Genomic DNA, 22,883 nt, shown 5'->3' on the forward strand with positions numbered 1-22,883 from the left:
AGGGTCAGACTCCACGGCTGGGGCCGGGCATGTGCCAGGGCCCTGAGCGAAATCACTGGGCCCTGAGTTTGCCGGCTAGCCAGTCTGGCATGGGGCTGGGTAAGGGGCTCACTGGCTGCACTCAGAGTTCTCACACTGCAGGTTTGGAGGAGAGGGAGTAGACTTGTCTGGGAACCCTGTCTTGATTGGTATGTTTGCACAGGGGAGAACTGGAAGGGGAGATGTTGGGGACCAGCCGGCTACAGACAATGGCCATGCCTGACCCCTCTGTGTTTCTGTTGGTGCCTTTACGCCCTGGAGAGCTGGGGCTGCCCACGGGGAGGTGCATTTCTAAGCAGACCCTGCTCCCTGTACTCTCTACTGAGGATCGCTGAGCATCCCACTTTGCCAGAGCTGTCATCCTGGGCAGCCTCTCACATCTGCCCCTTCCCATCTCAGAAGTGTCCCTGTTGAGATGGTCCGTCCCATGCTCACCCTCTCCCTGGAAGCCCTCCTCTTCACCCGGCTGCTGGCTTGGCCAGTGGACACTGCCACCCTGCTCGTCCATCTGCTGTGTCAACAAGGGATGCCATGAGGGCCTACAGGCTTGGGGAAGCTGCTGCCCTCGAGTGGTGCTCATGGCGACAGACCACTGACCCCCAGCTGCCCCAGCTGTGGCCCCTCCACACTGCCCTGCTTGTGCCAGAAGGGACCTCCCCCCACCCCATCTGCCAGTTCCCTAAACATCACCCAAGAGTTAAGGAAGTGTTAATCACTCAGGTGTCCGACAGTTTTCGACCCCATGGACTGAAGCCCTCCAGGCTCCTCTGTCCATGGGATTTTCCAGGCAAGAATCCTGCAGTGGGGTGCCATGCCCTTGCCCCTCTCCAGGGGATCTTCCTGACCCAGGGATTGAACCTGCATCCCCCTGCAGCTCCAGCATTGCAGGCAGATTCTTTCCCACTGAGCCACTGGGGAAGCCCTACCCAAGGGGGCTCGTGTATTCTTTTGACTGGTGTTACACCCACCCCCTGTCCTACCCTGACCCCAGTCTTACTTTGGAATGTTCTTTTTCTTGTAGCCAGTGAGCCCCTTTTAGAGTATTCAATTTTTGACTTGCGTTTTACTGTGGAGTCTAATGGACAATATTGTGTTCTTTCCGACAGTCAGGGAGCATCCTGGGGGAAGAGAACCCCCTGCTCTAGAAGCCCACCCATCTCTCTCCATCTTGGGAGTAGTATGTATGGGGGAAAGCACACAGCCCCAGACCTATGGGGTGTGTGTGTGTGTGTTTCTCTAATGCTGGAAGTATCCGGCGGTTTTCAAACAGCGTGCAGGAGAATTGGTTTTGGAAACGTGTGTTGAAGATACAGAGAAAGGTGACAAAAATGTGGGCCTGCCTTGTCTCTCCTCTGGGCCCAGCATAGCTGGTGTGTGTTTGTTGAGTGGCTGAATGACCCACTTCAGCCTGTGGACCCAGTCCAGCCCGCTACTGGTTTCTCTACAGCCTGTGGAGCTATGAATGGTTTTCATGTTTGTAACTGGTAGGAAAAGGAAAACAAAAAAAATTTTGTGACGTGTGAAAATTAAATGAAATTCATGTTTCCGTGTGCATAGTTAAGGTGTTACTGGCACCAGCCACACCCATGTGTTTCCATATTGTCTGCGGCTGCTTGGGAGCTCTGATAGCAGAGTTGACCAGTTGTGACAGAGGTCATATGGCCTGTAAAGATGAAGATACTCTATGGCCTGTTCAGAAAAAGTGTGCCAATTCCTGCAAGATGCCTAGGGTTTATGGGAGGAAGAATGGGACCTGGGAGGCAGCCCCAAGACAGGCCTACCAGGAGGGTGAGGCCAGCCCCCTGGGGTGATGGTGGTGGCCGTGGTGAGAGCAGATGCTGTCGGAAGCTAGAGATTTGGTCTCAGGCAGACTCGGAGAGCACCCGCCTCCTCCAGAGGGCAGGAGGGGGACTGAGGGGCCTGGCAGGACTGCTAAGGGGGTTCAGAAGTCCTGTAGAGAGAAGAACTGCCCTCCCTCCCCCCCCGCCGGAGGCCTCCTGCAGCTGCTTTTAACCCCACAGCCAGAGTGCACCCCAGCTGGCATGGAAGGAGGGCACAGTGTGGAGCCTGGAAACCAGATGGGACCTGTGATGCCAAGAAGACACTACCCTGGGAAAAGGATCCCACATTATAGAGCAGAGAAGTGGGCACCAGTGCAGGCAGAGCCAACTGACTATGAAGAGGTGGAGATGGCCATGTCTCAGCCTCACCAAACAGGCTGTGTGACCTTGAGCCAGCTGCCTAGCCTCTCTGAGCCTTGTCACCCATCTCAGGCTTTTATGAGGATCACCTGTCCTGGCCTCTATAGTTGATTTAACAGAGTGCCTGGCACCCAAGAGCTGAGTAGTAACTGCTCGTTGCTCACCCTGTTTTGGCCCCCTTCTCACCTCCTCCTCTTTGACCTGCACCCCTCCACCTCCACACCCTATCCCACTACTGTGCCCTCTTTCAATCCCAGATGTTCTGATGTGTAGGCCAGACTCCCTGAAGAGTCCGCCAGGTTCCCTGCTCTGCAAACGTCCACCCCGCCTTGTGGGAGGGAGGGAGGCACCAGAGTACAGGAGAGTGCATCTCCTGGGATGTTTGTGAGCTTGGGTTGGGCTGTGGTTGAGTTGAAGGATCAGAGGCCTCGTGAAGGGACAGGTGGGAGATCAAGCCCCCAGGGTGCTGCCCTGCCCTGGCCAGCCCCACTTTCTTAGACCTTTCTGCCTTGGACTACTTTGGCCAGACTTAAGGCCCCACAGCTTGTCTGCCCTCATGGTTCTCACCCCCGAGAAGTTCCGATTCAGTTGATGTAAGGTGGGGCCCGGTTATCAGGATCCTTTTCTTTTTTTTGCTTTGCTGCTTGGCATGTGGGATCTTAGTTCCCTAACCAGGAATTGAACTCATGCCCAGCCCCCACCCCGACTCCCCCATAGTGGAAATGAGGTGTTTTAACCACTGCACTGCCAAGGAAGTCCCAGGATCCTTTTTTAAAGCCTCCCAGGCGATTCCAGATTGCTGACAGGGTTGAGAGACAGTGACCTGATCTAGCCAAACCTGCTGCTGCTGCTATTAAGTCGCTTCAGTCGTGTCCGACTCTGTGCGACCCCATAGACGGCAGGCCACCAGGCTCCTCTGTCCATGGGATTCTCCAGGCAAGAACACTGGAGTGGGTTGCCATTTCCTCCTCCAATGCATGAAAGTGAAAAGTCAAAGTGAAGTCGTTCAGTCATGTCCGACTCTTAGCGACCCCATGGACTGCAGCTTACCAGGCTCCTCCGTCCATGGGATTTTCCAGGCAAGAGTACTGGACCTACTCACTTTATAAATGATGAAACCAAAGCCCAGAGAGGGGCAGGGACTGGCCCAAGGTTGGTAGAGTTCCAACCAAATCTGACCCCTCTTTCACTGGGAAGTGATGGAGAGAAGCCCTCTCTATCAGGGTGACTTTTCCCAGGAGGGGCTTTTTCTCATTTCCCAGAACTGGGATAGTGACTAGGTCCAGACATGGTTCAGAGACAAAGCCAGTATCCCTAAGCTATTTGCTGATCTCCATGGAAACCCCAGGAGGCTGCCTCACCCAGGCCCCTCACTGCCTCAGCCCCTCCTGTGCTTCCTAGAATATCCAGCTATTATTATCCAAGTCTCACCCCTTCTTCTCCCTCGGCACCAGTGGTGGTGAGAAGGCAGGAAGGAACATCTGTCAGGTGCCCCCTTGCCAACTGGAGAGATGTGGGCTCCCCGCCTGGGCTGCTAGAGAACCCCCTGCTCCTCTGTCTCTGCTGCGCCGGCCACAGAGGGGTGTACAGGGCTCTGGGAGTCCATCTCTGGCCTCTCTGCTGTGACCAGCTCCTGGAAAAGCATCTGAGGTGAAGGATCCCGGCTCTTGAATTAAGCCCCAGCCAAGCCAGTTGGGGACACGTCTGCCCACCCACCAGAAATCCAGGTTTGGTCGATGGACCATGCGTGCTGGATGTGTTGGTTGAGGCGGTTACCACTGTGACCGGTCCGTGCTATGCTCCAGGACTAGACTCAATGCCAGAAGGAGACCCCAAGTGTGGGCTTGCCTCTCGGCCTTCCCTCAGGCCAGATCTTCATCCCAGTTACGTCCTGAGCTGCATGGATTCTTGTGGCACGTGGTCCACTCGGAGTCTGTGAAGTCCCTGGCGTTTCCACAGCCCGCCTGACTGGCCATGGCCAGGGGGACAGCTCTCCATGTCAGCCGGCACCGTTTGCTAAGTATAGACCCCAGGCAGCCCCGTGGCTGCTGGTAAGTCCTGGGACACCATTTGATACCCAGCCGGGCCTGTGACACCAGTCGCTGCCAGCTGCGGAGGGGAGGGGCAGCGTGCTTGGGCGAGCCCGACCCTGCCTTCTGCTGCTGAGAACACAGCCAGCAGTTTCACGATCACAGACTGGGAGTCACCTCCCTGCTCCACTGGCCCTGCCCTCTAATTATTATCAGAAAGCATAACTTAATGTCACCTACGGGAGAAGTAAGTTGTGGCTCGAGGGGACAGGCAGAGAGGCAGGGAGCCAGTGTGCCCTGTCCCACAGCCCCGCTGCCCGCCTCCACGCTCACGTGCTGACCCGGGGCTGGGTGGAACCGGGGCATCTCCAACAATGGGTCAGACAACACGTCTTCCCTTCCTGGTTTCTAGTTCATATTTTTTTCTTCTTTTGAAGTATTTATTTATTTATTTGGCTGCTCCGGGCCTTAGTTGCAGCACGCGGGATCTAGTTCCCTGACCAGGGATCGAACCTGGGCCCTCTGCATTAGGAGCACAGAGTCTTAGCCACTGGACCACCAGGAAGTCCCTCCCATATTTTCTTCTTTACACGGAAGCTGGGGTGGGATGGACATTAATTCCTGAAGCAGTGTGGATCCTCAGCCTGTCATCTCCAGAACTCCAGGGCCTGGACGCCTAGCTTGAGACAACTTGGCATCTTCACGTGCCTCCAGGCGGGTGAGAGACCCTCCCACAGTCTCAGGGCCTCTCAGACCTGAGAGCATTTCCGGGCGGCTTCGCCTGCTGGGTTGTCAGTGAGCCCGTGAGTTCACCTTCAGCAGGTGGTAACACTCATTCCCTAATTTGCTTTCGGTTTAGAGATTATGCAGGACAACTATACATGAATTACCCTGGTCCGAAATAGCCTCCTAACCCAGACTTGGCTGTGCTTGTGTCTGAGTAGGAGGATCACATCCACGTGTGAGGCTTGCTGGTGGGGGCATTGCCTGAGTCTTGATGGGAGGAGACGTCAGAGCCCCTCCCGGGGCCGGCACAGCCACTAGCCCAGCCTGACTGGCCAGAGGCGCAGCAGAGGCCAGGGGAGGCATTTTTTTGTATCCTGGCTCACCTGGTTCCAGCGCACTTCCCTCATGGACTGTCCCTTCTCAATTGGATTAACTTTGGGTCCCTGGTGGCTCAGATAGTAAAGAATTTGCCTGCAACGTAGGAGACCGAGGCTCGATCCCTGGATCGGGAAGGTCCCCTGGAGAAGGGGATGGCAGCCCACTCCAGTATCCTTGCCTGGAGAATCCCACGGACAGAAAAGCCTGATGGACTGCAGTCTGTGGAGTCACAGAGACACAACTAAGTGACTAATATTACTTTCTGAATAAACTCATAGGAGTTGGAAGGCCAGGGCCCACTTGGCTTTCATGGTGGGGTCCCAGAGCCATGGCAGCACCTGGCTGAGAAGGCCTGGCTACCCGCTGATGTGTTGCCCAAGCCCCTTGCTGCTGGGCTTTCTGTGCTGTCATCTGGGGGCTCTGATGTGATTGGTCTGCACAGATTTGCATGAGTTGTCACCATATAAAAATCAGCTGTTTTAAAATAAAAATTCTGATTTCTTTATAAGATGATATGGAGCCCCTCTCATAGCCTCTCCTCACCCCCTGACACAGAGAGAGCGAGAGTGGGTTTCTGATAAGCATTGTCCTTGAGATTCTTGTTGTCTAGTAAAGAGGCAAGAGAAGCGTTTCTAGTACTTCTGCGTGCGTGCTAAGTTGCTTCAGTCATGTCTGACTCTGTGTGACCTCATGGAATGTAGCCAGGCTCTTCTGTCCATGGGGTTCTCCAGACAAGAATACTGGAGTGTATTGCCATGTATTGTATGTACTGCCATGCCCTGCTCCAGGGAATCTTCCTGACCCAGGGTTCAAACCCATGTCTTTTGTGTCTCCTGCATTGGCAGCCAGGTTCTTTACCCCTAGCACCACCTGGAAAGCCCCTTCTAGTACTTTTATCTCCATCAAAAGATAGATCAAGGGGCAACATGCTCACATACCTCATTTTTTTTTCTGAAACCTCATCCTGAGGCTTGTGTGTTTGAGACCCTAACTCTACCAGATAACCTGCTAACTGGTGGATAGTGTCACTGACTGCAGCTTTTAGGCAGAACAGGGTGGTTCCCTCTCCCCACTTCAATGATCCAACTTTGCAGGGAGGAGGGATTAGAAAGCAGAAGAAACAGTCAGAAATCCTAGTGATGCTGGTGTGCTGAGCACTCCCATTTCACTGAAGACATACATAGCTCACTCCCCAGAAAGTGATGCTTGTCCTGGGAGATACTGGGCAGCTCCCGTACAAGCGGGACCCTGGGTTGGCTTTTCTATCCCAGGAAAGGGTTCCGTACCCTACCCCTCCTCAATTTGTCTAGCCAGCCCCTGGTTTGAACTGGAGCATGATGAGAGCGCACAGCGGGAAGGGAAAGCAGACCCTGTTCCCTTATTCCCGTGGGATGAACTGATCCCTGCAGCCTCAAGAGATGGAGACAACCCTTCTAGCTCATTCAAAGCTATAAAGGAAAGTTTTTTCTTTTCATTCTTTTTTTTTTTTTTTTAAGACCATGAATTTGAACCTATTATTTCTCTTATTTAGGGGGTTCCTTCACTTGCCAATGACAAAGGACTTCCATTTACAATACAGGTTTTAGTTTTAGTTTAGTTTTTTTTTTTTTTTTCAGAAAGCAGGTAGAAATTAGTTCCTTTAATTTACTTTGAAAAAAAATCATTTTCCCCTGGGTAACTGCTTTGCCCAAGTTCATGAGTGACAGTGAGGGATAACTGAAGGTGCTTTGGGACTCGACACCCCTGGGTTTGGGTTGTGGCGCCTGCCGTTTATTAAGCTGCATAGCGTGAGGTCACTGAGCTTCAATAAAACAGGCTTAGCGGCATCTCCTTGCTGAATTGTTTTGAGTGGAGTCAGTACACAAAGCCCTGGACATCTTGTAAAGCGCTAGCAAATAGTTTGTAATAATAAATGTAGTTATTATGCTGGAGAAACTGAAACTTAAAGTGGGTGGGGAGGAAACATATATAAAAGAAAAAAAAATCCGCCTTTGCATTGTAGTCAGATTGGGGATTGGGTTCCTAGGCTTGTCTTTGTCGTCATCAATACCACCTCCACCCCCAAATCAAGAAGATACTGGAATCTCTACTTTCGAGAGAACTGCTGAGTCATCACAGCCTTGGGAAAACGCACACGTGTGGGTGAGAACAGAGGCCACCCCAGGGAGAGGGGGAGGGCTGTGTTGTGAAGGGCAACGTCCACTTGCTTTTGGTCTTCCTTGTTGCCAAATGGCTTTTGAAGCCAATGAAGCCATTGCCAAATGGCTTCTCTCAGTGGAATGAGGGGCACAGATGTCAAAACTGCATTTTGATGAAGGGCATTGTTGAAGAAGAAGACACATGGATTGAATAAAAGCTTCTGCCCAGGGACCATTATCTAAGCATCCTGCTCTCTGTGTTGTTCTTACCAAGGGTTTCCTGTGACGTTCTCATTTTATCATCTGGAAGGATTTCTCACCACCAAGGGTTTGTCCAAACCACTGATGAGCTTCTTGGTGCTCTGGGGGTATCTGTTTATTTCTAATTTTTGGAGTCATTCTAAAGAGCCATGAGATTTCTTTTCCACAACCCTGGAGATGGAAGAATATTCCCACAAGACCAAAGATGGGGAGAGGGGACAAGGCCAGATACCAGAGGCCACATGCCGGGCTTCAGATGTGGCCCCAGCCCCCAGGCATCACAGAGTCCCCAGACCATTGCCCTAATGACTCATAGTTGGTATCTTCATCAGGTTTTGTTTTGACACTTGAGTCTAAGATTTATAGCACCATGGATTGACTGACCGCAACATTGCTCGTGTTAAATTAGACACAGTTTGCTAATAAAAATCAGTGAAAATCAACTTAGATTCTCAAGAGCTGCAAGTTTATATGAATCATTTGATGTGGGTTGTCTGGCTTTCCCTGTTATAGAAAATCCGGAAACAACTTCTCCCCCCTCTGCTCCCCCGCCCCATCTCTCCACTGGTCCCATAACTCTTTGAGCTTTCTCTGTGCTGGTCCATATCGTATTGCATTGCAATAACTTCTTTTCGTCTTTTTTTTTTTTCGGCCACTCTTCGTGGCTTGTGGGGTCTTAGTTTTCCAACCAAAGATCAAACTCCGGGCTCAGCAGTGTAAGCAGAGTCCTAACCACTGGACTTCCAGGCAATTCCCAGTAATAACTTATTTTCATGTCAGTCACTCCACAAGCCACTTGAGGCCAGGGATATGTGCCATTGTTTTATGTGTCTGCTTCAGGCTGTGTATGACATGTGGCTCAGAGTACTCAGAGCTGGATGGGTTTCCCCTCTCCTTGATGAGAGGAAAGAGCACAAATTTTGGAGTCAGTTAGGCCTTGATTCAAACATTTGCTGTCTATAATGGTTTTATTATTTGTTTGTTTGTTTGGCTGCTCCGCATCTCAGTGTGGCACCTGGGGTCTTTCCTTGTGGTGTGTGGACTCTCTAGTTGTGGCATGCAGGCTTCGTTGGGGCATGTGGGATCTTAGTTCCCCAGCCAGGGATCGAACCCACGTCCCCCTGCATTGCAAGGAGGATTCTTAACTGCTGGAACACCAGGGAAGTCCCTGTGTTCGTTTTCTTTGCTGTGTAATAAATTACCACGAACTTAGCTGCTTACACCATCCCGCATGTGTTAGCTCACAGTCCTGCAGAAGGAAGACTTTATGGAAGAGTCCCCGAGGACTCAGCCAGCTTCCCTGCTTAGCATCTTGCCCGGGTGAAGTCAGGGTGTCATCCAGGTGGGCCTCTTACCCAGAAGCTTTGAGAAGAAATCACATCCAAGTATTTTTAGGTCATTCGTTGGCAGAATCCACTTCTTTGTAGCCTCACACCTAAGGTTCCCTTCTTGCTGGACAGCGGGGGGCCACTCTGTCCCCCGAGGCCATCTTGTTCCCTCTATGTGGCCCCCTCGATCTTCAGAGTTTGAATGAGTCTTTTATATGCTTCAAGCATCTCGCTTCTCTTCACTACCTTGAAACCTTGGAATAGTCCAACTGAGAATCAGATAAGGCCCTGTAGTAAAGACCTACACAGATCTTTGTTGCTGATGATGTTCGGTCACTCAGTCCTGCCTGACTCTTCGCGACCCTATGGACGGTAGCCCACCAGGCTCTTTGGTCCATGGAATTTCCCAGGCAAGAATACAGGAGTGGGTTGCATTTCCTTCTCCAAACACAGATCCTGGTGAGGGTTAATTCTTTGTAATCCTTTTCTTGGAAGCTAATTTTATTTGAATCCTATCTGGTCTGATTCAGATATAGCAAAATTATAAAGAACCGTGTTTATCTGAAGTACTTGTCATTCTCCAAAGTTGTCATGATTCATCATTTTCCCGTCCAGAGGAATAAATAAAGAGACCAGAGGGGCAACATGCTCTCATCAGAACGTTTCTGGTTTTTTCCTTCTCTTCTCCCCAGCCCCCATCCCCAAGTTCTGGCGTCTCGGCTTCAGCTGCTGTCTCTGGGATGCTGGAGGTGGGGGCCGGGGTTGGCTGCTGGTGTCCTTAGACAAGTGGTGGCTGCGGGTCGGAGGCCGGCCCCAGCAGCTGGCCCCTGCCACTCAGCGGGAGGCTGGGCCTGGCTGCGAGGAGGATGACTGCTCACCCAGTTCTCTGCCTGTCTTGTGCCTCCCTAGGAGATCCTCCGCGAGCTCACGCTAGATGCCCTGCTGGACATGAACGAGGCCAAGGTGAAGGAGACGCTCCGGCGCTGCGGGGCCAGCGCCGAGGAGTGTGGCCGCCTGCAGTACGCCCTCACCTGCCTGCGGAAGGTGACAGGCCTGGGTAGGTTGGGCCAGTCCCGTTGGCCGCCTTGCCCTCCCCCTCTGCCTGGATGATGCATTTCTCTCCCAGGCCTGGCCTGGTTCCCCGGGCACCAGGGCTTTTGCTGGGGTGGATGAGGGGCTGGGTGGGGCCAGTGTGACCAGGGTCTCTGGGCCGGCTTGGAATGGCTGGAGTCCACGCTCAGAAAGTACGTGATGGACCCCACTCGAAACAGAGGCTCTCCCTGAGACAGAAGGCTCCCAGCTCCCACTGGTCTGGCCAGTGTAAAGCTTTAGCCATTGTTACCAACCCCAGGCTGGTCTGCTGGGCGGGGCTGCATGACTTCCCCTCTGTGGAACACCTCTGTAGGTAGGGCTCTGTGACCCTTCCCTAGCTTCCTTCTCACCAGCCCCCGTCCCCGCCCAGTCCTCTCCCCACCCTCCCCCTGCCTCTCCATCCCCATCTGGGCTGTGTGCTCAGAAGGCATGCGCTGGTGTGGGCTCAGCCTGAGCCAAGCATGCGGAGAGAAACTGTACACGTTTCAGCTGTGAGTATGGACATGGTTGCCCCAGGCGAAGTGTGTAATCCTGGCATGATGAATAGTGTTCCTCAGGAACTTATTTGCAGGCTTTCTCAATCTTTCCCTGGAAATAGCTTCAAATGCCCAGACTTAGTGCTCCCATGACCACACAGATAAGCCTTTAAAATGAACCTGATGAATGGAATTAGCTCCATTTTTTAATTAGCTGAGCTTCTTGTCTTATCTCCAGCTGCCTGAAGCTTAAGAAAGGCTCTGAGGTTTATATTCAGCTTGATATTTTTTTTTTTCCCCCAGAGAAGATGGTGCTTAATTTCTTCCCTGGCCCCATTGTATCAAGTCTTCCTCTGAACACAGAGTCCAGAGTTTTACTTGATTTGGAAAACCTCAACACATCAGGCCTCTGGCAAGTGCCAGGAAGTAAACAGGACAGGGACATAGTTAGCATTCTTATCTCTGCATTTTACAGAGAAGGAGACTGAGCCCAGAGAGGGGAAGGGGCTTACCCAAGGACACACAGCAGTGGGTGGCAGAACTGTGACTCGAGCCTCAGCCCTTGCTGCCCAAGCACATTTCACTGTCTTTTTCTTTATATTAAGAGAAAAGATATTTCTGATGTGCTAAGTAAACCCCTGGAGGTAAATTAGCGGCATGACTAATTTAGCCATGTCAGTCTCCTTCAGACAACCATCAAACAAAAGTACTTGCCTCCCAAGCTGAGAATCTGGGGGACCTTGTCAGTCCGCCCTCTTTATGCCTGTGTTGTAAGGAGTTGAGGAGGCTCTGGCCACTGGGTGGTGGTGACCTCTGTGTGTTAAGGCTGCTATCTGTCCATCCTGAATGCCAGGATCAGAAGATCACTAATATATGAAGCGCTTGCTATATGTTCCCTTTGTAGCTGAAGCACAGAGGCTCTGGATGAGTTGTCTGGGATCCCACACCCGAGCTGGACTTTGCTCTCAGGTTTCTTCCTTAGAAGATGCTTTCCCCATAGTGCCCCAGAGCAGGCCTTGGGCGGAGGGTCCTTCCCAGGTGCTTTCTCATTCCATCTTAGTTTGTGGTGCCCTACATCTCCAAGAGGGACCTGCCACACCCAAGTCCAGGGTGCAGGCAGGTGGATGGGCCTGCCCAGCAGTGGCCACACTTCAAGTGAACCTGCTGGGTGGTACCTGTGATCGCCCTGTCCCTCAGGTCCTGCATTCAGTCTTCATGGCTCCTGGCAGGCTAGTTACTGAACCTCAGTGTGCCTTAGTTTCCTTATGTGTAAAATGGACATACTAACAAGACTTCCTCTCATGGAATTGTTGGAGGATTACATGAGTTAAATTCATCTACTTAGTCTAGAGCCTGGCACATATTAGTATCTATTTTTCAGTATTAGGCCTTTGGGGTGATGGCAAATGTTCACATCTCTGGTCTTAAGGAAGGTGATAAAGGATGTTTCTTTATGCCTGTGGCTAGTGAACAGGGTAGGCTCATGCGTGCTGAACCTCCCCATCCTTCATCCATAGCAGACATCACTGGTCAGTCCCTGAGCTCTTCCTGCTTAGTGACTCCAGAGTCATTGTCAAGCAGCCACTGCCAATTGACTAGTGTCCACGTGCAAAACCAGAGCCATATCCCTGAGCTGGCTAAAGCAATGGTGATTAAATAGACAATTTGAAGAATTGGGGGCTTGTTCCTTTGGTGGCAGACTTGCACATAGATCCATGGAACTCATTCTTTTATCCCCTCAACAAGAGCAGTATTTAAGTTCAAGTGTAGGTCTTGGCCATGGCTTCCCAGGTGGCTCAGTGGTAAAGAATCTGCCTGCCTAAGCAAGAGAGCTGAGTTCAAGCCCTGGGTCAGGAAGTTCTCCTGGAGGAGGAAATGGCAATCCACTCCATTATTCTTGCCTGGAAAATCCCATAGACAGAGGAGCCTGGCGGGCTACAGTCCATAGGGTTGCAAAGAGTCGGGCGCAACTGAACACGCATGCATGTGTAGGTCTTGGCCACAGTTCTAAAGGAGCAAGCATAAGGAATACACAGACTAACTCATCCAAGTTGATTCATGAATAGGAAGTCACCATGCAGTGAGGTAGAAGGAAGGGCATTTGAGGAGAGGATGGAATAGACAAACTCTAAGAATCGAGAAGGTTAATATCACTCCACCATCCCTCATAGATGGCTCTGTGGGCTGGGCTTTATCATCTTTGATGATAGAGAGCTCATTCCCTCCCAAGGCTATGTCGTTACAGGTTATTCAGAATTGGTAGCTTTGAGGGAGGAGGTCCGGGGCTGTGGTTGAGATCAAGGGCTCAGTTCCCATCCCACTGCTTACTTTGCTGTGTGAACTTGACAGTATACATAGGCTCTCTGAATCTCATCAACCTCGCCATGCTGGGTGGATTGAGGGACGCAAAGTAGAAGAATTACAGGGTGGAAGTTCATTTTGTCTTGAGTCAAAGTCTCCCCTCCTGTGCTTTCCACTCATTGATAAATACAAGGAGGGAGGTGTCCTCTTCCCATGACAGGGTCTCTGTAGACTGGCGTCCTTTCTCCGTGCCTCCACCCCTTCAGTATCTCCCCGTCTCCTGTAAGGTCAAGCCTCAAGCCCTTGGCAAGACATCTAAGGCCCCTCTGGAGCTGGTCCCCAGTGGACTGACCCTCCAGCTTCATCTCTCACCTCTCCCTGGCTTGTCCTGACTTCTCAAGGCATGTGGGACTCTGTGTAGCTGCCGCAAGATGCCCTGTGCTCCCCACACGTGCTGTTCCCTCTCCCTGGTACACCTTTTCCAGTTCTCCCTTAGCTGGCCCAGCCCAGGTGCCACCTCCTCTAGAAAGCCCCCTGACCCTCAAGCTATTTAGGGGCCTCCTCCTCTGTATCCCCTCAGTCTCCATTCGTCTCTGTGTCAGCACACAGCACACCAAACTGAGTGTCCCTCACTCTCACTGGACTCGTTGTGCACCGCAGACGTGCCTTTTTATGCCCTAACATCCGCATACCAGTGAGTGCTCGCATGAATGGACAGACGTGTCATTGATTTGGAGCCCTCAGAGCCCCAAAGCCTTGGGAGCCTCAGACAGAGGGTCACCGTGGGAGCAGCCCAAAGTCACTCAGAGGCTTCTCTCAAAAGGAAGTGGCTGCTGGGTCTCTCTTCTAGCAAATTCCCAGGGCAGTTTGCTTTCAAAAGGTCCGTGCAGCCCCTTTTCCTGACGATTGAATTTTCTCAGAAGAGAGTTATCCCTTTACAGCCTAACTCTTTGAAAAAAAAAATATGCATCTTTACTTTTTATTTGTTTACTTTTGGCCACGCCGAGTGGCATATGGGATCTTAGTTCCCGGACCAGGGATCAAAGCCATACCCCCTGCATTAGAAGCACGGAGTTCTAACCTCTGGACCACCAGGGAGGTCCCTACACAGCCTAACTCGTAGAGATCACTCACCACTTCCCTCTTGGAGATCACTCACTTTGGGGGTGGGTTTCCACACAGCTGCCAGCGGGAGCCCTGCCCTGTCCCTCTCTGGGTCTCATTTTCTTCTCTATATGTCGAGGATAGTAGTATCTGCACTGGTGTCCTGACAGTCAGCCAGATAGCGTGCGTGTTCGAGTGGCCTTTATAAAATAGGTGACGGCTGGCAGCTGGAGCCTCCGCTGAGGGACTGTGCTTCTTGGGTGGGCCCTGGCCCCTCACCTGTGACTCCCTTGACTCTTGGGCCCACAGGCGGGGAGCACAAAGAGGACTCAGGCTGGAGTTCATCTGATGCCCGGCGGGAAAGTGGCTCCGGGCCTCCCGCAGACACCCTCTCGCCAGCCAGCCTGCCCTGGCCTCCGGGGAGCTCCCAGCTGGGCAGACTGGGCAGCAGTGCCCAGGGCCCACGCTCCGTCTCCGTGTCCGCTCTGCCCGCCTCGGACTCCCCAAACCCCGGCCCTGGTGAGGGCCTGTCGGACACCTTTATCTCCCTGCACGCCAGTGGCCGGTTGACCCCCCGCGCCCTGCCCAGCTTCATCACCCCGCCGACCACGCCCCAGCTCCGACGGCACACCAAGCTGAAGCCGCCCAGGACGCCGCCCCCGCCCAGCCGCAAGGTCTTCCAACTGCTGCCCAGCTTCCCCACGCTCACCCGAAGCAAGTCCCACGAGTCTCAGCTGGGGAACCGCATTGACGAGGTCTCCCCGATGAGGTAAGTGTCCTTGCCAGGCAGGTGCCGAATTTGCTACCTACTGGGAGTTCTGACTACAGTTTTCTCGCTGTAAAGGTAATATAGGCTCGATTTCTAAAGGACAAAATTGGCCAACATAGAAACCACAGCGTAAAAAGTGAAAGATGCCCCCATCTCTCAGTCCACTACCCAGACTACCTGAACTGTTCGGGCTGAATTCTATTAGATTTCTTTTTCTCGTACACACACACGGACACGTCAGAATAGACTGGGTTATGATGCAATAACAAATACCCCCAGGTCTCTGGGTCTTCAAATAACCAAAGATTTATTTCTTGCTCATGCTTCCTGTCCATCACAGGTCAGCCCCATTCCAGATTCTAGGCCAGAACATTGTCTAGAACATCCCACTGTGGCAGAGAAAAAAAATAACACTTTAGATAGTACAGCTGAGCAATAATACCTTAACAGTTTGGGCTGAATTCTATTAGATATCTTTTTACACACACACAGACTCGAAGTGATACTATGTATCAGTCAGAATAGACTGGATTATGCTGCAATAACAAATACCCCCCAGGCCTCTGGGTCTTCAAATAACCAGAGATTTATTTCTTGCTCATGCTACCTGTCCATCACAGGTCAGCCTCATTCCAGATTCAAGGCCAGAACATTGTCTAGAACATCCCACTGTGACAGAGGAAAAAAAAAAAAAACTTGACATGTTACAACTGAGCAATTAAATGCTCTTTCCCAAAAGTTCTACACACCATTTATGGCCCTACCCAAATAAAAGAACCAAAAAATGTCATCCTCCTATATGCCCAGAAGGGGGAACTAGAATATCTTGCTGAAACTGCTAATAATTATCAAATACTATGTACTCTATGCTATAACCTATTTTTTCAACTTACTTTTATTTCTGAGAACTAAATATCAGTTCATCTTGAACTACCTTACTCTCGTAATTTATAAAAAAATTATCTATGTGTTTTATTTTATGGCCACAACATGTGGGATCTTAGTTCCCTGAGCAGGGATTGGACCCTTACCCCTTGCATTGAAAGTGCAGAGTGTTAACCACTGGGCCACTAGGGAAGTCCCTTGATCTATGTATTTTAAATAGTTAGTGACAGTCACGTGGTCCAGGATTGCTCACATAGAACTTTGTAGAGGTTAAAGTTGTCCCCTACCATTTTTCCTTTTCCTTTCAGGAACCAACCAGGTTATCAGTTTTGTATATATCTATAATTATTCAAGCTATTTCATCTTTTAAACTTTTTAAAGCCTCTTTCCAGTGTATAGTTTAATTTCTCCCCTCTTGGTGGATATTTAGGTCTTTGTCCTACTCTATTATAAAATTCACCCTCGTCTATATACCCTTGTGGAAGGGAAGGGATAGAATAGTTTTCCTTGGGTGCCTCTTACCTTCTTGTGCTTCTGAGGGTTGGGAACCCAGCCTCTCTCCTGACATGGTCGTTTTGGGTCTCAAGTGGGCTTGTTCCCCCACCCCAGGGCAGACTCTCTTGGGTCCCTTGTGGGATAGACCTTGGACAACTTTGATGATTCTGAGCATATGTCACCCAAGGAAAGAAATCTAGCTGTGACCTACCTACCACTCCCGATCAGACTGTCCTGCTGGGGCCTGGGGCTTCCCTCCTCCCTGACCCCCAAAAGGGGCTGAGCCTTCCATCCCCCACCCCCCCCCGGATCTTCTTCTCTCTGAAGCACAGTGATAACAGCCATGTGGACACATGGACATGGGTCATTCAGAGGGCGTCTCAGTGGGCAAAGCCCAGTGCCTCTCTTCCTCATTTTTTTTTTTTCCTGAAAAGAGTCAGGGGGGCTCTGGGTGGAGAACAGAGACTCAGGCAGATGACACCACTTCCTTGGATCCCGCTGCTGGTGAGCTGGGCCTTGCGCCCTGGGATTCTGAGTCAGAATCCCACAAAGACCAAAGCTGACACCGACATGAGTACTCAGGCCACCCTGCCGCCCTCGATGAGCCCTGAGGCTGGACTGAGCGCCCTGGGCTCCCAGCTGTCTTCGTCCCTGGGACAGCGGCACCCCCAGGAGATGTTGCTCAGGCCCTGCTTGGGGGCTGCCCCTCTGCTCTTACAACTGTCCTCCTTGCCTTCTGCCCCAGCCACTTCTTCTCTGGCTCCCTGAGCCACCCTCCTGCTTGGTCCGAGCACCCCTCCTCCCAGGGATTTTGGCAGGGCTCCTCCACCTACTGGCATATGATCTTGGGAGACTGTGAGCCTGTTTCCTCAGCTGTGAAAAAGAATGAACTCTAATTACAATGCAGGTAGCTGGCAAGGGCTAGGAAATCTAATGTATTAAAGCACAGTGTATGGCTCCATTGTCCAGTGAGGAGTTGGGAGGGGGCCACCTCTAGCCCTTGTCGTTGAGGAAAGTCTCCAGTCACTCAGCCAGCCCGGCCCCACGCAGGGGCTCAAAGTCCTCATCCAAGCACTGTATCCGCTCCTGCCCAAGGACTGATGTTCCTGGGGACACCAGGCCAGCACGGTGACATAATCCCGCTTTCTCTCTTTTTTGTCTCCTCCAGGTTTGGTAAGAGTGATTCATTTTCATCCCCTCTGCCACCCGGGAGTCCTGTTTCTGTCACCGTCCCCATCGGGGGTGGATTTCTTCGACCCTCTCTTAGTCCTCTGGCCTTTCTGTGGTCCAGAAGCAGAGATGCTGGGCTCCGCCTCAGGAAGTAGCTCTTAGGACAGGGAACCTTCAGATGATAAGGTGGTTCAGCCCAGCCCACAGCTGCCCTGAGAAGCAGGCACTGTGAGAATGTCACTGTCTGTGGGCAGCTCTGTGGTGGGCCCCACTTGCACCTTGCCACCCCCGCAGGTGACCTCTGGCAGGAGTTGTTTACCTGCTGGGCTGCCGTGGTGATGCCGTGCTCCTGGGAGAGAGGTTCCTTATGTCCAGTGTAGATGGACGGTAGCCATCTGCAAAGTCCAGCTGACGTCTTGGGACCCTCCACCCTGTTCAGGAGAGGGACATCCCTGGAGGCAGGAATGTGGTCCACTCTGAATGAGGCCTGAGAGATCAGCGGGTGTGGATGTCCCCTTGGAGGGGGATGGTAAGGATGCCCAGGCAAGCTCAGAGTCCCTTTTCCACCACTGGGTTGAGAGTTGATTCTCGTACGTGGCTGTGCTGCAGGGCCTCTCTCTCCAGAGTCAAAGCAGAGGGAAACAGCCTCTGGGGTCTGCTTTAATAATTGTATCTGTGGAGATGCAGAGGCATCTGGTTTTTGCCTGAGCAAAGTAGCAGCTTGTTTTTGTACTATCCTATACTGGCTAGAATGAAGAGGCTGTCAGCAGGGTCTGAGAGATGTGGAATGGGGTAACAGTGACTTTGCCAAAATGGATCTGAATGCAGGACCACCAGGGAGGTATAGGACAAGGAAGGAGGGAGACTGCCCTTCCCTGTCCCCAGGGCACAGGTGGAAAACTCCCAAGACCCCTCACAGATCCTTGGAGGAGAATCCAGCATCTGCATCCCTAGGACATCCATCTTCCTGGTTGCTATAGTGATGCAGGGACCACAACAGTGAGGCTGCTTCCCCAGTTTGCCGGGAAGGTGGGACGAGGCCTTCAGGACCAGTGTTTTACCTCCATCAGGGATAGCATCATCTCATATCCTTCCTATCCCAGGCCTGTGGCAGACATTAGTAATCAGTTGTAGGGTGTCTTCAGGATCAGAGACAGCTTCATCTCACCTCTGTCCTATCCCAGACCTATGGCAGACATTACTAATCAATTGTAGGTTGTCTTCAGGATCAGGGACCACCTCATCTCACCTCTGTCCTAGCCTAGGCCTGTGGCGGACATTACTAATCAACCACAGATTGTCTTCAGAGATAGATGGTTAAAATTTCATTTTCCCACTGTCTGTTTCTCCTAGTCGGGTAGCCTAAGCCCTTTTAGATCCATATGCTTTCATGGCCTTGGCTACTGACTGGGGTGGGGTGCCCCACCCGGACCCACCCCACCCCCAGACAAAGGAGTTGGGAGGAGTCAGCCCCATGGCAGATGCGCTGGAGAGATTGTGAGTTCAGTCATCAGCAGGTGGCGGAGGTCCCCATCAAACTCCCCTTGTTGTAGGAGGAAAGTCAGTACCTCCATCATGCCCTTCTCTTGTGGTTGGGTATCTGGTACACAGCTTTAAGTGAACCACCACTTATTGAGCACCAGCTGTGTGCCAAGCCAGCATGGGGGGGAGATGGCCACAGATCTCTAGAGTACTGTGCTCCCGACCTTTCTGAGTCACAGATCTCTTTGATAATTGGATAAAAATCTAGACCTTCTTGCTAAGGAAAATCATCAACCATCTCCAGCCTTTTTGGCACAAGGACTGGTTTCCTGGAAGACAGTTTTCCCATGGACAGTGGTGGCATGGGGGTGGGCAGGGGAATGGTTCAGGCAGTGATAATGCAAACAATGGGGAGTGGCAGATGAAGCTTTGCTGTCTCATCTGTCACTCGCCTTCTGCTGTGTGGCCCGGCTCCTAACAGGCCACAGACCAGTACCAGTCCACAGCCCAGGGATTGGGGACCCCTGCCCTACATCATCTGCTTACCAGTCCAGAGGAGTCCCAGACCCCCTGCAGCACATCCATGGGCTCCTTTGAGAAACCCTGCTCTAGGAGGAGATAGGCAGTATTGAGTATGGGCAGAAGGTGGGGTGGGGAGGAATGGGGGTCTCTCTGGTGAAGGAGGGGAGAGGGAGTTAGACATATGGGCTGCCAGTGGATGACAGATTGCTTCCAGCTGCTCCTCTACTGCCCAACCTATTATACCACCAACCCCAGGGATACCCATTCATATAAGGAAGCCAGGGCTGGAGAGAGAGGCCAGGGTGCCCTGTTGGAAAGCATGCAAAGCTCAAGGCCTGAGACTTCCCCTGAGGCTCAGACTGAGTGCCTGGCTGGGTCTGGGTCACATGGGAACGGGTGAAGCTTCACCTCATCTTCTCTCTACCTGCTGGGATCTGGCAGTGGTGGCTCTCAGAGCAAAATACCCAAAGTGCTTCTGCCTGGAGAGCTGGGTGTGCTGCATGGCCGCCAGCCTCACCTCCTCCGCCAAGAGTCAGGCACCTTCTACCAGCGTAACAAGATTTGGTGACCTGTGGCTGCCTCCACGAGGATGTGCAGGAGGTGGGGGGAGTTGAGCCGCTGTCCTCACCTTGGCTTTGCCTTCTGCCTCACAAGCCTGTCTTCCCCCAAAGCTAGAAATCTCCCAGGGGCTATTTCTGAACTGTCTGCAGAGGCTAGGTGGTAGCATCTGTTGGGGGATGGGGGTAACCGCACTGGCCCCGCTTTGGTCTCGCCTGGCCATCCCTGTGTTGATTAGAGGCAGGCTCAGGAAAATGGCCCTCTGCCATGTAGTTGGTTTTGCCCCGCCCACCCCCCAACCATGTGGTTGGTCTCCACCCCACCCCCCAGCCTGTGATCTCTGAGACAGCAGGTCCCAGGTACACTCCGTCCAGGTAGGAAGGACCCCTCAGCCTGCCGACCTGGCCTCTCTCCCTGCAGATCTCCCTCACGGATCCCCGCAGATGGTACGAAGGGACATCGGGCTCTCCGTGACACACAGGTAGGCCTGGCCGGGCTGGGGTGGGGAGGAGGCACAGAGCTGGGCTGGGACCTGTGTAGGCTGAGCCCCGCTGGGGGGTCACTCTGCATCGCTGGAGCTCTGTCCTGACCCTGTCTCTCAGGGCTCTTTGTGTGTCTGTCAGTCCATTCTGTGGTCTGTCTGTCCATTCCTCTGTGGACATGGCACCCGCCTGGAGCCCTTGCCTGTCACCAGCAGCCCTTTTGGACTTGCTGGCCCTCCCCTGCCCCTCCTCAAGTCTCCTCCATCTGCTGAGGGAAAACACAGGTCCCAGGGGAAACGAAGCTGAGAGCATCGCCCTGGGTCCAGCATGACATCACTTCCATGGACATAACTGGCCACACATCAGAGCCCCTGGAGCTTGATGAAACACCAGGTTCCATCTGTAAGGTGCTTGGCTTGCCAGTCAGGATTCTAGCAACTTCCGGAGACTGATGCTTATGCAGCTGTGTGGCTGGTGAGGGCCCATGACATGGACCACGCAGAGGCCTCAGCCTCAATGCTTATGAGGCTGGTGTGTGCTGCCAACAGCAGGTCTGAGCAGCATCTTGTCTCCCCACTGACGGCCAGCAGTACAGTCCTTTGGGATCCCCGCCCTCTGGCCACCCCATTAAACAAGTTGTGAACATGGCTGGGCATGCTCATCAAGAGCCTTGCAACTTGCCAGGGCCTTTGGTTTCCCTGGAGTGTGTGCTGAACTCTGGCCCGTGAGGAAGGTCAGCCCCGAATCCTCGCCCCATGAGACAGGCTTGGCTCTGAGGGGTTGAGTAGTTTGCCTGAGGTCTCACGGCCACTGAGACATTCTTAAAACTGTTGGCTGGCGCCCAGGCACTTCTGTCCCAAGCCTTGGCAGGGCCCAGATGCCCGTCCCCAAGATGCTCGGGGAGGAGAGTCCCTGGCACCAGGAGAAGCCATTTGAGTGAGGGTCTTGAGGGCCTCCCTCAAGCACACCCAGTGCCATCTTCCCTGCCAGTAACCCCTCCCAGCCTCAGTTTCCCTCTCTGTGATTGGAACTTGCTGCCAGTCCTGTCGGGAGGATAAAAGGGGGTGACATGCGTGTGAGCCTCATGCATCCAGTGCTGGGAAGCACTTGCTGTTTAACCCCTGGCTCTGGCCTGAGACAGGCTGACTTAGGTAAGTAAGGGACACCAGGATCAGCAGGTTGCTCTGTTTCCTTTTTGTCTTGGCTGCACCTGGTCTCACGGAGTATTTGAGGCCGTGCCGGCTAGACCCTGGGCAGCAGCATCCATCCTGTCTGGCATCTCCAAGTGGCCCTGCCCACCCAGGCTCTGGTCTTGGGTATGGGACATCATGGTCACACTCTCTTGGATTTTTAAATTCATGATCCAAGCCTCTCTCAGCAAGAAGTTCTGAAGCATTTTGGTCTAATCATAGGGGAAAAAATATTTTATGATGCTTACTCCACACCCCCAAACCTCCCCAGCGCCTGCCCCTTCTCTGGCCGAGCCCCCAACTCTCATTTCAACCTGTTTTTGGGATTTTCTAGTGGAGGCCATCTCGAGTACCACTGAGCTGCTCCCCTAACCCCCTTGTTGACAGGAGATTAAAGGCCAGAGAGACTGTGTGGATCCCAGAGAGGCCGAATCAGAGCTCCTTAAAAGGCTTTCCAGGGACTCCCTGGTGGCCCAGTGGCAAGAATCTACCTTGCAATGCAGCGGACATGGGTTCAATCCTTGGCTGGGGAACTGAGACCCCACATTCCGTGGGGCAACTAAGCCTGAAACTGCTAAAGCCACTCAAGAGAGTCTGTGCTGCAACGAAAGATCCGAACGATGCAACGAGGACCCGACACGGCCAGATAAATACATGAATTAATATTAAAAAAAAGTCATTCCAAGGGGGTGGCTGCCTTTCTCCTAGGCCTGGAGGCTCCCATCTTGTCTCGTAGAAGCAGCGACGTTCACGCCCACAGTCCAGGCCCTGCACATTACACGGCACACGTGATTCTCCTCAAGCCCTGTGAGGGGAGAGTGTCGGCCTCATTTGCAAAGACTTGGACCCATCCCACAGCCAGCAGTTGTCAGGATTCAAACCCGGTGTGGTCTGACCCCAAAGCCCAGGCTCTTTCCCTCGTTTTCCATCCCCGTGCTCTCTCTAGAGACCTGGGCTGTGCCCCCACTGCACAGCAGCCCAACCGTGTGGCCTTGGGAAAGTCACCTAAGCTTTCTGAGCTGGTTTGCTTGCCTGTGTGCTAAGAATCCCTGACCTGCCAAACTTCCTGGGGTGGTCACTCCCAGGAGTGAGCTAATGTTTGTGGATACATTACAAACTGTTCCCCAAGTCCTGTTGCTATTTGTTCTGTCGTTACTATGATATCCTATGCTTTTAAAAATCTAGTCCTCCAAAACTGTGAGTTCTTTCTGCTCTGAGGCTCCCCATCCTGTGCACAGACCTTGGACTTTTTCTCT

The 22,883-nt window shown here is 52.5% G+C and overlaps 1 protein-coding gene and 2 non-coding genes across 7 annotated transcripts in view; 2 read left to right on the forward strand and 1 right to left on the reverse strand.

The window, feature by feature from the left end:
• The window catches only part of KSR1 (kinase suppressor of ras 1), a 162,305-nt gene that overhangs the window by 107,335 nt on the left and 32,087 nt on the right, over window positions 1-22,883 (forward strand). For 3 of the 5 annotated variants that reach the window (XM_010815796.4, XM_010815798.4, XM_024980660.2), the window contains exons 3-6: window positions 10,011-10,158; window positions 14,384-14,843; window positions 17,392-17,396; window positions 20,376-20,436. In XM_010815796.4, coding sequence (XP_010814098.1) covers window positions 10,011-10,158; window positions 14,384-14,843; window positions 17,392-17,396; window positions 20,376-20,436 — 674 coding nt within the window. Of the gene's footprint in view, window positions 1-10,010; window positions 10,159-14,383; window positions 14,844-17,391; window positions 17,397-17,551; window positions 17,923-20,375; window positions 20,437-22,883 lie in introns of those variants that run through there. The other 2 variants (XM_059878430.1, XM_059878431.1) reach the window with 1 other exon arrangement.
• Window positions 4,763-4,835, reverse strand: TRNAR-CCU (transfer RNA arginine (anticodon CCU)). Its single transcript has one exon. It is a non-coding gene; the product is annotated as a tRNA-Arg (tRNA).
• LOC112442815 (small nucleolar RNA SNORA19) lies at window positions 11,241-11,364 on the forward strand. Its single transcript, XR_003031107.1, has one exon. It is a non-coding gene; the product is annotated as a small nucleolar RNA SNORA19 (small nucleolar RNA).

Source organism: Bos taurus, chromosome 19, assembly GCF_002263795.3.
Source record: "Bos taurus isolate L1 Dominette 01449 registration number 42190680 breed Hereford chromosome 19, ARS-UCD2.0, whole genome shotgun sequence".
Taxonomy (NCBI): domain Eukaryota; kingdom Metazoa; phylum Chordata; class Mammalia; order Artiodactyla; family Bovidae; genus Bos; species Bos taurus.